Raw genomic sequence first — 14,000 nt, forward strand, 5'->3', positions numbered from 1 at the left:
CTGAGTATGTGGGCCCACGTGGGCCAGAGGTGGTTTATTCAGTCTCCGTAAGAGAGGGGACAAAGGGCATAGTTGGGTCCGTGGAGAGGAGGGTCGAAGAGCTCACAAGGGAGCCTCTCTGAGCTTTGACCCCTCCATCCCCTCCTCAGGGAGGTTGTGGAGTCATCGGGCCTCATGGGATAGGCCCAGGGCAAGCAATGATGAGACTCCAAACCAGCTGGACACAGTCCAGCCGCAGGAAGGCAGCCAAGCATCCTGACCCACAAGGCCCTATACAGCAATGGAGCCATCGCGGAAGTCCGTCCTCCCAATGAGGATGTTCACCACGACCGGGTGGCCGTCTCGGCACTGCTGCTGGGCATCGTGCAGCACCTTGACCACCTGATCCTCGTTCTCCCGTGAGAGCAGCAAGCCCCGGGCCCCCAGACCCATGGCTGCCTTGTGATATTCTGAAAGAGGAGATTAAGTCAGATGGTGGCAAGGATTCAGCCCACCGCACGTGCAGCCAGCCGGGACTGAAACAGCCTCCTGTCCTCCCAACCTTGCTGAGGCCCCCTCACCAGTGTAGGCCAGGCCACAGGCCACGTTGCTGCCCAGAGACGGCACCTGCTCCCGAGAAATCTGCGTCCAGCCAGCATCATTCCCTACCAAGGCCATTACTGGGATCTACAGAAAGAAGATGAAGGCAGGCTGTAGCCTTCAGCCCCATGACTTGGCCAGCCAGAGGACAGAGACAGGGACAGGGCCTCTGCCAGACAGAAGGCTCCCTCCCCACCTCAGCCCACCCCTGGTGACATCTCCCAGAACCCCAGGCCCTAAGCTTCCCTCAGGCCAGCCCAGTCACCTTGTGTCTGACGAACGTATCCAATTCGATGAGGCTATAGCCAAAAGCTCCATCCCCAAACAGGCACCAGACCTGGTGGGGAGGGGACCCAGGATGGTTAGAGTGGATCAGGGCCCAGAGAGCAGCAAGTCTCCCAACTCCAGTGCTCAACTCCAGTGCCTCACCTCGGCATCCGGCCGGCACAGCTTGGCCCCAAGTGCAAATCCTGCGCCAACTCCCAGAGTCCCAAAGGCCCCTAAGAGGACCAAGAGCAGGTGGGTGTGAAGGCGTCCAGATGAATGGTGCCCACTGCCCCTGGCGGGAGCCTTTCCTTACCAGGATCCAGCCAGCGCAGGGGGCCACGGGGCTGTACCAGATGGGCGGCAGTGCCCACAAAGTCCCCGCCATCCACCACCAGAATTGAGTTGTCAGGTAGCGTTTCCTCCACCAGCTGCAGCACCCGCACTGGGTTCAGGTGCTGGGCCACAGGCATCGCTGCCTTCTCCCTGCAACAGGACAGCGAAGGTCACCAGCGCTGGCAGCAGTGTCTGCCGGGAACCCCCTGCCCACATCCACTCCACCCAGGCCCCACCGAAAGGTCTGCTCCTTCTGCCGGTCAGCTTCCCGCAGCTCCTCCACCCAGTCTGGGGCCCATGTCTGGCCCTGAAGGCCCTCCACCAGCTTCAGCACGAAGGAACCCACATCTCCTGGGGAAGGAAGAGGACACAGCTGTGCGGAGCTGGCTTCCTCCTGTTCTTCCAGCACCAGAGGCCTCAAAACAGCAGGAAGCCAGCAGCAGCATCAAGCAGGCCAGGGGTGCTCCTAGGAAAAAAACAGGTGAAACACCCCAGAACCAGGGGAGGGCAGCCCAGGTGAAAAGGGAGGTCAAGACCCAAGAAACAACAGTTAAGGAGCACAAGGCAGGTGACAAACCCAAGCTGGCCTCGTCCCCTCCCTCTACCTCCTTCTGCCTGGGAAACAATGAAAAGAGCTACATCCACCAAGCACATCTTTCAATTCCAGGCACGTGGAAGCGCACGGCAAACGTTACTGAAGTGAACTAACAAACAGCCCGTGATGTATTATGTATTTTTCACCACCCCATTTTTCTTTTTTTTTTTTTTTTTTTTTGAGACGGAGTCTCACGCTGTTGCCCAGGCTGGAGTGCAGTGGCGTGATCTCGGCTCACTGCAAGCTCCGCCTCCTGGGTTCACGCCATTCTCCTGCCTCAGCCTCCTGAGTAGCTAGGACTACAGGCGCCCGCCACCGCGCCCGGCTAATTTTTTGTATTTTTAGTAGAGACGGGGTTTCACTGTGGTCTCGATCTCCTGACCTTGTGATCCGCCCGCCTCGGCCTCCCAAAGTGCTGGGATTACAGGCTTGAGCCACCGCGCCCGGCCACCACCCCATTTTTCAAAAGATCAAATGGAGGGTCCGAGAAGGTGAGGCTCTCCCACTGTTCATCTCCAGTTCAGGCCTCCTCATTTCTGTCCTGGCCATTTTTAGCAGCCCCGCTGGCCTCCATCCGGCCCCCTTCCAGCGTGCCATCCACGGCTGCTGAGGGGACCTTCCCAACACGGATGCAACGGTGCCACTTCTCTGCTTAACACAAGAGCGTCCTGTCGCCTAGGCTGCAGAGGAGTCAACATCCTCAGAACAATGAACAAGTTCAAGTCCAAGGGGACTCAAATAAGGGGAGGGCATAGATACAGCAGGAAGACAGGCTAAGGGGCCAAAGAGTGTGCAGTGGGCACACTGAGGGCAGTGGGCAGTGTGGGAGGGAACGTAATCACATGCATGTTTTCAAGCTTCCCTCTGTGTCCACCCCACCATCTGTTCCTACAGAAGCATCGATTAGGCCGGGCGCAGTAGCTCTGGTCTGTAATCTCAGCACTTTGAGAGGCCGAGGCAGGAGGATCACTTGAGGCCAGGAGTTCGACACCAGCCTGGGCAACATAGTGAGATGCTGATTCCACAAAAAAAAAAAAAAAAAAAAAATTAAAAATTAGCCTGGCATGGTGGTGCACGCTTGTAGTCCCAGCTACTCAGGAGGCCTCCTCTCTAAAAAATAAAAATTAAAAAAAATTAAAAAAAGAAGCATTCATCAGTTTGAGGGCCAACTATTTGTCTCTGGTTGACAGGCTGCGCCCTAGGGCAAGGTCTGGGCCTCGATCACCGTACCAGGTTCAAGCCAGCTGCAGCAGAAACCAGGAGGAGAGGGACCGGAAGGAGCGCATATGTGTACGGGGGGGATTAGGGGGCTCACCCTGCACAGCCTCCTGGGGCTTCCAGAAGACGTCTGAGTTGAGCAACATATCTTCCCGGTTACGATTGACAATGATGATCTTGCTGCTGTGGCTGAGGACACGGCCATACGATAGGCGAAAGTCACACACGGTTCCTGGGGGGGAGGACAGGAATACAGTGGGTAGAGGCCCCCTGTCCTCTACCTTACTTGATCCATTGTGGTGGACTGGATGCAAAAGACTCCCTGTTCCTCACCGAGTCTCCTTGCACCTGTGCCACCTGCAGTGACCTTGAAGCTCCCCACACCCCCTGAATCTGGGCTGGCCTCATGACATGCTTTGGCCAACAGGATAGGGCAGAGGCGGGTTGTATTTTCCCAGAATGGCCACAATATCTCCCACCCTACATCCACTTGTACAAGGTCACCTTGACATGCCTCCCATGGAGAGAGGTGCAGCCTGGGTCCCCTTTCCTTGAATCAGGTGGCAGAAGTGACATAGCATGACACCCGAGGCTGGGTCAGAAGAGATGCAGTTTCTTGTTCACTCTTAGAGGCCTGGGTGGGGCCAAGGAGTGTGCTCTGTCTGCGAAGTCTGATTACCCCGAGGCCATCATGCTGGGAGGAAACCCGAACCACAAGGAGAGGCCTGTGTAGTTGCCCTAGTCCACAGCCCCAGCAACAGTTGGCATCAATTGCAAGACCTCTGAGTGAAGACACCTCCAGATGACTCAGGACCCCCTCCCCCATTCCTGCAGACTCTACTTCAAGAAGCCACACAGCCTCCACTCTCTCTCTCGAACAACCACACTCCCCCAGCCCCACAGTTTTCTCATCCTTCACCAAGTCGGCTGGCCCAGGCTAGCCTACTGGAGGATGAGAAACAAGGGGGCCATGGAGACAGGGATGAAGAACCCTATGACCCCAGCTGAAGCCATCCCAGACCATCTGCAGGGCCAGCCAATCCCCATACAGGTGAGCGAGCCCAGCCTGGATCAGCACAGCTGCCTTCCTGCCTAACCCAAGAGCAGACTCACAAATGAGCCCAGTCAAAACCACAGCTACCACCTACCTTATAGGTGGGTCTTGAGAAATCAGAAATGCATTTTTAGCCATTGAGTTTGGGGATGGTTGTTACAGGGCAGTAGCTAACTGATACACCTATTATGTGTCTGGTAGGGTTCAAAGTGCTCTATGTGAAAATGTGTATCAAGTACAGTAGGTGCCCACTAGATGTTCATCCTCCTTTGTGTGAAGCTGGGTAACAGGGTGAGGGGGTTCCTGGGGGAAGGAGGGAAAGGAAGAGGCTCAGGCCCACCTGCTAGGACAATGACATCTGCCTTCTTCAGGGCCGCACTGCGGTTCTCCCGGATGTGGAGGGAGTGGTTGCGGCCTAACAGCCCCCGTGCCATCCCCCCAAGGAAGCAGGGAACACCCAGGGTCTCCACGGCAGCCCTAGGAGTCCAGACAGAGCAGAGGTCAGTGTGGCCGGGGCCTCCCGCCTCCCCAAGAGCACCCAAGGACCGGGAACTGGGAACGTGAAAACAAGGGCAGGGCTGGGGCTTCTCACCGAAGCTTGTCGGCAGACTTCGGGGTGAGCAGGGCCTGACTCCCTAGCACCATTAGGGGCCTCTTGGCCCGGCTCAGGATCTCCACACAGCGTTGAACCTGGGGCGAGAGGTGGGGCTCAAAGAATTGTCTTTTTATGTTTTTTTTTTTTTTTTTGAGACACAGTTTCACTCTGTTGCCCAGGATGGAGTGCAGTGGCGTGATCTCAGCTCATTGCAGCCTCCACCTCCCAGGTTCAAATGATTCTCCCGCCTCAGCCTCCAGAGTAGCTGGGATTACAGGCGCATGCCACCATGCCTGACTAACTTTTGTATTTTCAGTAGAGACAGGGTTTCACCACGTTGGCCAGGCTAGTTTGAACTCCTGGCCTCAAGTGATTTGCCCACCTTGGCCTCCCTAAGTGCTGGGATTACCACCGTGAGCCACCGCGTCCGACCAAAGGGCCACCCTTGAGTCGCCATGAGCACCCAAGATCAAGGCCCCAATACTGACTCAGGGAGAGGGTCAGGGGGCCCTGCTGGGTAGGGTCCTCAGACAAAAAAAGAGAGGTAATTCACCTGCTGCGGGGAAGCCTGGGGGATGTCCAGGGGCAGCGGTCCCTCGGGCTGAGGCTCCCATGCCCCAGCAAAGAGGTTGGCCAGGTAATTCTCTAAATACCTGCAAGAGGGAGGGGAAAGAACCAAGTTTCCAGAATGAACTACAAGGATTCCAGGATCTGAGGGAGGAGAGGGGCCAGGAGAAAAGCCAGGAGCAAAGTGACATGGGGACAGGGATGGGGAGTAAGAAACCTCAGGGGCAGACGAACCCTGGTGGCCAGGTCTCCAGCAGCCTGTTTCCCCTCAGTAGCCTCTGGGGTCCACCCTAACTCCACGTAGACCCTCAGAAGCAAGGAAAGCAGGCTCAGCATGCCAGGATTAAGCCTGTGGGTCCAAGAGATGTGCGCTCAAGTCCTGGCTCTGTCACTTCCTAGCTGTGCGACTTAGGGCAAGTGACTTCACCCTTCTGAGCTTCTTGCCTCTGTCAATGTAAATATGAACCTCCCTCTCCAGGTTCAAGGATCTGTCCATTTAGGTCATGAGGCGCTTTGCGTAACACTCGATCCATGGGAGTTCTGAACACTATCCTCTCCTGCTTTAAACAGGACCTTCTGGTCTCCTTGCTCATTGGGCCCCAGGGCCCCAACTTTCCTGAAGGACCTGTGCAGGGCCCTGGAGACACAAAGATAGATCCTGCCCAGCCCTGCCCTCAGGGGACGCTCTGTCCAGCCAAAGAGAGACGCATGGGCATTGGCAGGAAACAGTCGGAGCTCAGAGCCAGAAGCCTCTGCTTTCACTGTCAAGGACAGGCTGAGACAGCACAGAAGCAGCCAAGGATGGAACCGTGGGAAACCCCGCAAGTAAAGAAAAGGCAAGGGAGGCTAAGGCAGAAGGACTGCTCGAGGCCAGGAGTTCAAGGCTGTGGTGAGCTATGATCATACCACTGCACTCCAGCCTGGGTGATAGAGCGAGACCCTGTCTCAAAACAAAACAAAACAAAAAAGGCAAGATAAGAGATAGCCTTGTGAGAGGCAGCCGGAGAGAGGGGCAAGGAGGAGGAGAAGGGGAGGGACTGACTAGGAATTGAAACCTCATCTCTACTAAAAATACAAAAATTAGCTGGGCATGGTGGACTGCACCTGCAATCCCAGCTACTGGGGGGCTGAGGCAGGAAAATCTCTTGAACCCGGCAGGTGGAGGTTGCAGTGAGCTGAGATCGCACTACTGCGCTCCAACCTGGGGGACAAAGTGAGACTCCGTCTCAAAAAAATAAAGAATGAGGCCATAGAACAAAATCACTACTGCCTGAGCTGACCCTCAGGGGCTTCACACACATCCGGAGTACCTGACTACCTTGTCCACTGGTGATGCCCCGTGCCTGTCCTGGAACCTGGCACATGGCTGCTGCTCGCTAAATGTATAGAAAGGAAGGGCCGAGGACAGGCAAAGGGAAGGGACTGAGGGGAAGGGAGAGAAATAGGAAGAAGAGGAAGAGGAGAAAGGAAAGGAGGAAAAAGAGAACAGGCCAGGCCCGGTGGCTTATGTCTGTAATCCCAACACTTTGGGAGGCCGAGGAGTGTGGGGAAAAGAAAGAGAGATCAGACTGTTACTGTGTCTATATGGAAAGAAGCAGACACAAGAGACTCCATTTTGTTCTGTATTTGAGATGCTGTTAATCTGTAACCCAACCCCCAACCCTGTCCTTGCAAGAGACATGTGCTGTGGTGACTCAAGGTTTAACGGATTTGGGGCTATGTAGGGTGTGCTTTGTTAAACTAGTGCCTGAAGGCAGCTTGCTGGTTAAAAGTCATCACCATTCTGTTAATCTCAAGTACCCAGGGACCCATATACTGCGGAAGGTCGTCGCAGGGACCTCTGCCTAGGAAAGCTAGGTATTGTCCAAGGTTTCTCCCCATGTGACAGTCTGAAATATGGCCTCGTGGGAAGGGAAAGACCTAATCGTCCCCCAGCCTGACACCCGTGAAGGGTCTGTGCTGAGGACTAGTATAAGAGGAAAGAAGGCCTCTTGGCAGTTGATAGAGAAAAGCATCTGTCTCCTGCCCATCCCTGGGCAATGGAACATCTCAGTGTAAAACCCGATTGTATGTTCTATTTACTGAGAAAGGAGAAAACCGCCTTAGGGCTGAAGGTGTGACATGCTAGCGGAAATGCTGCTCTCGATGCACTAAAAAGGTTTATGGAGATATTTGCATATGCATATCAAGGCACAGCACTTTTCCTTAAACTTACTCATGTCACAGAGATCTTTATTCACATGTCTTTCTGCTGATCTTCTCCCTACTATGATCCTATTATCCTGCCACTTCCCCTTTTCCAAGATGGTAAAGATAACGATCAATAAATACTGAGGGAACTCAGAGACCGGTACGGGTGTGGGTCCTCTGTATGCTGAGCGCCAGTCCCCTGGGCCCACTTTTTCTTTCTCTATACTTTGTCTCTGTGTCTCATTTCTTTTCTCAAGTCTCTCGTTCCATCTAATGAGAAACGCCCACAGGTCTGGAGGGGCAGGCCACCCCTTCAGAGGAGGGTGGATCATTTGAGGTTAAGAGTTCAAGACCAGCCTGGCCAACATGATGAAACCTCGTCTCTACAAAAAATACAAGTATTAGCCAGGCGTGGTGGCGAGCGCCCGTCGTCCCAGTTACTCGGGAGGCTGAGGCAGGAGAATGGTGTGAACCCAGGAGGTGGAGGTTGCAGTGAGCCAAGATCGCACCACTGCACTCCAGCCTGAGCAACAGAACGAAGACTCTGTCTCAAAGAAAAAAAAAAGGAAAGGACAAAGATGTGAGGGAAGGAAAGGAGGAGGAAAGGAGAGGGCTCGAGTCTGGGCTCTGCAAATTTTTTTTTTTTTTTTTTTTTTGAGACAGAGTCTCGCGCTATCACCCAGGCTCCCAGGCTGGAGTGCCATGGCGTGATCTTGGCTCACTGCAAGCTTCACCTCCCAGGTTCACGCCATTCTCCTGCCTCAGCCTCCAGAGTAACTGGGACTACGGGCGCCTGCCACCATGACCAGCTTTTTTTTTTTTTTTTTTTTTTTTGTACTTTTAGTAGAGACGGGGTTTCACCGTATTAGCCAGGATGGTCTCGATCTCCTGACCTCGTGATCCACCCACCTCGGCCTCCCAAAGTGCTGGGATTACAGGTGTGAGTCACCGCTCCCGGCCTGGGCTCTGCTACTTCTTAGCTGTGTGACTTTGGGCAAGTGACTTCACCTTTCTGAGCTTCCTCCTCTGTAAATGTAAGAATGAACCTCCCTTCTGAGGTTCAAGGATCATCCTTAAGGAGGAGGAAAACGAAGAAGACGAGGGGAAAGGCGGGGAGGAAAGGGAGGAGAAGAGGAAGGAAGAGGGAGGAGGAAGAAGAGATGATGATGGAGGAGGAGGAGGAGGGCTGTCCTGAGCCTCTCCCCTCTGCTGCCTCCATGAGGGCCACCTTGCTTTTCCCACCCACCCAATTCATTCCTGCCCCAGGACCTTTGCACATGCTGTTCCTTCTACCTGGAATGCTCTCCCCACAGCTGTCTCCTCCCACTCCACAAGTGAATCAAAGGAGGATGGACACAGGCTGGAAGCTGCAGGAGAGGACGGGGGATAGAGGAGAGAATGGCAGTGGTGGGGCTATTCACCAGGAGACCACTCGGCCCACGAGGCCCTTGCGTGGCTTGGCTGGCACCATCTCCTTCTGGACCATGAAGTAGGGGTACAGCACGTCAATGGGCAGCTCCACAAACACTGGACCTGCAGGGGCAGGGAAGACGCTGAGTCCACAACATGTCCCCAGCCCCTCGGCCCCAGCACTGCTCAGCATCACCATCCTCCACCTACCTGGGGTGCCCGACTGGGCAGCAGCCATCGCAGCCCTCAGGGTGGGCACGATGTCCCTCACCCTCCGCACAGACGCACAGAACTTACAGAGTGGCCGGAAAAGGGACAGCTGATCAATGGCCTGGAGCGCACCCCGGTTCTGGCAAAGACAGAGGTGTGGTAGGGTTACCACATGAGCCCTTTAAGCCCCACCTAGGCCCCCACCAGCCCCCAAGGACTGGGTACCTGCAGCAGAGTACTGGCGGCCCCACCCAGAAGCAGGACTGGGGACTGAGCCATCTGAGCATTCTTCACCGCCGTCACTGTGTTAGTGAGGCCAGGGCCTGCTGTCACTGCCGCCACACCCACCGTTCCTGGAACACAGAGCCCATCACAGCCATGCCCACTCTCTTGGCCATTCTCCCACCTCTGAAAAACCCCAACCCTCACAGACACTGTATCCCACAGTCCAACCGATCCCCAGCCCTCTCCGCAATGCTCTCACCGGACAGGCGGGCCATAGCATCAGCAGCAAAGACGGCCGTGACCTCATGGCGTGTGTCCACCACACGGATGCCCAGTTTCTCACAGGCCACCAGCAGTGGGGAAATGTGCCCACCGACCAGCGTGAAGATGAACCGCACGCCATGGGCCCTCAGCACAGCGGCCACGTTCTCTCCACCATGCCGGACGCTTGCCTTGTCCACCTGGGCCCAAGGACAGGTGGAGCAATAAAGTTAAAGGTCAGGGCAGAGGGCAGCTGGGAAAGGGGGCAATCACCCTGCCCCAGGTAAGGGGGCAGGAGCAGGGTGAGAGGTCAAGAGAAGCTTGGTCTTGGTTAGGCATATATTATACTACACACCAGGCTCAAAGCAAGGCATAACATCTTATCAGATCCTCTTGTCACTACATCCCTCTTAAGCTGAGGACATCAAGACTTACCCAAGTAAGAATGAAAGTCCAATAGAACCCACGCTCTTAAGTGCCCCACTGTTACACTGCCTGTCTCCAGGATGGCAGGGCAATCAGGGAGAGAGGAGACGGTTATATAACCCAGGGAGTTTGCCAGGGAGCCATCTGCTGTGACTCCTGACTGTCCTCCAGTATCCCTGCAGGGCCTGGCAGCTGGGCTCCTGATTCCAGCCTCCCTGATACCCTCCTGATAGACGCTAAACAGGCCCAGGGCTTAGTTGACAGGCTGCCAGCCACCATGTGCCTGGCATAGGAGTGAGCTGCTGGCATAGACTGTGCCGAGGCCTCCCAACTCCAGCTGCCTCACAGCCCTACACATCCAAGGCTTGCTTTAAATCTCTGCAAGTCCTGAAGGTCAGTGGCATGACTCTTGGCTAGCAGAGGAAGGATCAGAGAAGGGTTTGGGGAGGGAGAGGTCAAGCTTGGTCCCTGCTAGGAGAGAAAGGGTTAAGAAGGAAGTCTGAGGAAGGGGTAAATTTCAAACAGGTGCAAGGAGTTCGGGGGAAGCCTGTGGGGTCAGCTCTTTCCAAACATGTCACCTAGGGCAAACCACCACACAATCTCTCCGAACCTCAGCTTCCTCTTGCAGAAAATGAGGCAGAAAGAACAGCACCTACTTTCAAGGAAAAGGTTAACGGGTAGATAAGAAAGTCTACAGTACTGTCAGCAGAGGGCAACTGTTATGAAACTCACTGCCACCCCCTTGCTGGTGCCTGCCCTCTGCCGCACTTATCCCATCCAGTTTAGGGGTGCTGTCCATCTGTTCTGTGAAAAGAGTCACTGGGGAAGGAGGTAGGTGGGGTGCAAGTGCCCGGGCAGCGGCAGCTTCCATATTGTCTCTCACTAGTGGCAAAGTCCAGGCCCCCATACGCAGCGTGGCAATGGAGACAGGGCCCTGGACACAGCCTCTTACCAGTCCCTCTGGACTAGTCGGGGCTCGCTTTCCCACCCTGTGCAATGAGTGAGCTGGAAGCAGCACCACGAGGTCCCTCCCTCTTTGACTGCCCCCAGCCCACCTCCCATTCTATGTCCCGCACCTTGTGCAGCAGCTGATAGAAGAGCCCCAGGCGGTGCGCGGCGCCTAGCAAGGCGGCCACCAGCGTCCCGCAGGCCAGGAGCAGGAAGGAGGGAAATAAGCTCCCGGCAGGGGCGGCGGCCTCGGGGGTCTCCATGAGGTGGCACCTAAGAGAGAAAGGGCACTTCCCAGATTTGGGCGCGACAGGGAACCTATCCGGAAGAAATCGCGCCCCCTCTCCCAGCCCGGATTCAGGACCACGGCCCTTGCCCCCAGTTTCTGTGCGGCCACGCCCCCAACCCTGCCAGCCCACGCCCTTTGTGCGCCTAGGCTCGGAGTGAAGCCACGCCTCTCTGTGACAAGGTCACGCCCCTCGCGGGCCTAGCCCCAATCCTTTATGTCACCACCACTCCCACCCAAACTAGCCACCACAGGTCAAAGCGGCGACGACAGCACCACAGAGTTATCTTCCACTTACCTACCTGTCAGTGGACAGGCAGAAGCCCGTCCTCTTTCCACAACGGGACCCCAAAACTCAGCCCCAGGAGTGAGCCCGCCCCACGGTACGTCACCAAGAGGCACGAGGTCACGCCCCCAGGTTAGCTGGCGCGACCCTCCACGCAAGCCACGCCTCTCCCTTAGAGAGCGCACGGGCCCGAGCCTGGACCCAGACCCCGGGCTACGGGTCGAGGTCACATCGCATCAGGATGTAGTTCTCCCACACCAGCTCGACCCCCGAGGCTATGCACTTTCACCTCTAGGCTATGGCGTTGCCTCCTGCAGAATTCGGCCAGCTCCGTGTCACGTGACCCGGGAGCCCGTCCTTGCCCGGGTCGCCTACTTGGCTCAGCGGCGCCCCGTAGTCCGGCCCGATGCGCATGCGCACAGTCGGAGCCACGCTCCGGGGCCACCCGAAAGAGCCTTGCCTCTACTGGCCGCCTGGCGCACAGACCCCGCCTCCCCTCGCCTTTCATTGGCTCGCACTGCAGGCCTCACACCCATTTTATTTTTTTAAAACCTGGAGGCCACGCCCCCCGGCGGCTTCAGGAACCCAGACCTTTGGGGGCCCACCTTCCGCAGCCTTCCATTGGTCAAACAATGTAATCCCGTAGGTTCAGGCCCTCCGAACACAGCTCGCTTTCCACACCAGCGGGGCTGTATGTACCACTGCACTCTAGCCTCGGCGACAGAGCAAACCCTGTCTCACAAAATAATAATACTTAAAATGGTAAATTTTATGTTATGTATGTTTTCCACACTATAAATGAATATGCATATATATGTGTATATTTTTTATATAATATAGTAGCAAGCAAAGGAACTCAAATTGAGTCACATTCTATAAAATGCCTAACCAGGCCTCTCTAAAACTGTCAAGGTCATGAAAAACAAAGAAAGACTGAGGCACTGCCACAGACTAGAGGCAGGAAAGGAGATGTGACAAGTAAATTAAATATAGTACCCTGGACTGGATCCAGGAATCAAGAAAAGGACAAATTTGCCGATAAAGCTAGTGAAATCCAAATAAAGTCTGGAGTTGAGTTAATAGTAATGAACCAGTGTTAATCTTTTTGTTTCAGTAAATGTATTATGGTTATATGTTAACATTCAGGGAAGCTGGATAAAGAGTAGATAAAAATTATCTTGCTATCTTTTTTTTTTTTTTTTTTTTTTTGAGACGGAGTCTCGCTCTGCCGCCCAGGCTGGAGTGCGGTGGCCGGATCTCGACTCACTGCAAGCTCCGCCTCCCGGGTTCCCGCCATTCTCCTGCCTCAGCCTCCCGAGTAGCTGGGACTACAGGCGCCGCCACCTCGCCCGGCTAGTTTTTTGTATTTTTTAGTAGAGACGGGGTTTCACCGTGTTAGCCAGGATGGTCTCGATCTCCTGACCTCGTGATCCGCCCGTCTCGGCCTCCCAAAGTGCTGGGATTACAGGCTTGAGCCACCGCGCCCGGCCTTATCTTGCTATCTTTACAGCTTTTCTGTAAAGCTAAAAAAAAAAAAAAAAAAAAGTCTTAGTAGCAAGGATACAGTTTTCCAGAGAGAGAGAGAAAGATGTTGTAATAGATGTAAATTCTTTCTTGGGAGACAAAGCTTTAACACGCTCCAAGACTAATTATCTGTCCTATCTCTCCCCAGATAAAGAAAGATTGTCACTAGAGAAATGTCCAAAAACCTTCTCAGCCGAAGGCTGAAACAAATCAACAGTCCCTGAAACAAATATACACAGAGGACAAGTGACTTTTTTAAAAAGGGAAATGAGCCTGGCATGGTGGCCCATGTAATCCCAGCACTTTGGGAGGCCAAGGCAGGAGGATCGCTTGAGGCCAGGAATTTGAGACCAGCTGGGGCCAAAAAGTGAGACCCTGTCTGTCAAAAAAAAAAAAAAAAAAAAAACCGGCCAGGTGTGGTATCTCACACCTGTAATAGCAGCACATTGGGAGGCTGAGGCGGGCGGATCACGAGGTCAGGAGATGGAGACCACGGTGAAACCCCGTCTCTACTAAAAATACAAAAAATTAGCCGGGCACGGTGGTGGGCGCCTGTAGTCCCAGCTACTCAGGAGGCTGCGGCAGGAGAATGGCCTGAACCGGGAGGCAGAGCTTGCAGTGAGCCGAGATCACACCACTGCACTCCAGCCTGGGCGACAGAGTGAGACTCCGTCTCAAAAACATAAAAATAAATAAGTAAATAAATAAACGTAGCCAGGAGGCGGAGGTTGCAATGAGCTGAGATCACGCCATTGCACTCCAGCCTGGGCAACAGAGCAAGACTCTGTCTAAAAAATTTAAAAAAAAAAAAAAAATTAGCTGAGCATGGTGGCAGGTGCTTGTTATCCTAGCTGCTTGGGAGGCTGAGAAGGGAGGATTGCTTGAACCCAAGAGGTCCTGGCTACAGTGAGCTGTGATCATGCCACTGCACTCCAGCTTGGGCAACAGAGCAAGCAAAAACACCCTGTCTCTTAAAAAAGGGGCGGGGGTGGGGCAGGAGAGGGAACAAATACCGTGTATCAAAAT

At 54.6% G+C, this 14,000-nt stretch overlaps 1 protein-coding gene across 4 annotated transcripts; it reads right to left on the minus strand.

The window, feature by feature from the left end:
- On the minus strand, positions 1-11,847 carry LOC105495883 (ilvB acetolactate synthase like). Of its 4 annotated transcripts, none has more exons than XM_011766030.3 (16): positions 11,740-11,847; positions 11,007-11,151; positions 9,503-9,704; positions 9,244-9,371; positions 9,019-9,157; positions 8,820-8,931; positions 5,195-5,294; positions 4,639-4,736; positions 4,387-4,523; positions 3,090-3,224; positions 1,416-1,530; positions 1,160-1,329; positions 1,009-1,079; positions 845-916; positions 561-666; positions 1-449 (listed from the first exon to the last, which is right to left on the minus strand). In XM_011766030.3, the coding sequence occupies exons 2-16, from the start codon at positions 11,139-11,141 to the stop codon at positions 271-273; spliced, it is 1,899 nt and encodes a 632-aa protein (XP_011764332.2). In that variant the 5' UTR covers positions 11,142-11,151; positions 11,740-11,847; the 3' UTR covers positions 1-270. The 4 variants fall into 4 exon arrangements, with proteins under 4 accessions (XP_011764332.2, XP_011764175.2, XP_011764257.2 ...); XM_011765873.3 differs by having other exon boundaries at positions 11,467-11,844; XM_011765955.3 differs by having other exon boundaries at positions 11,463-11,844.
- Between the last annotated feature and the right edge of the window lie 2,153 nt (positions 11,848-14,000).

This window comes from Macaca nemestrina, chromosome 20 (assembly GCF_043159975.1).
Source record: "Macaca nemestrina isolate mMacNem1 chromosome 20, mMacNem.hap1, whole genome shotgun sequence".
Taxonomy (NCBI): Eukaryota; Metazoa; Chordata; class Mammalia; order Primates; family Cercopithecidae; genus Macaca; species Macaca nemestrina.

Bases quoted from the DNA above. Each gene is read 5' to 3' on its own strand.
- LOC105495883 (XM_011766030.3), bottom strand. From the start codon at position 11,141: ATGGAGACCCCCGAGGCCGCCGCCCCTGCCGGGAGCTTATTTCCCTCC. The intron at 9,372-9,502 runs GTGAGAGCATTG...TCTGTGTTCCAG, and splicing joins TGCTATGGCCCGCCTGTCCG to GAACGGTGGGTGTGGCGGCA. The intron at 1,531-3,089 runs GTGAGCCCCCTA...TTCCTTCCCCAG, and splicing joins GCCCCAGGAGGCTGTGCAGG to GAGATGTGGGTTCCTTCGTG.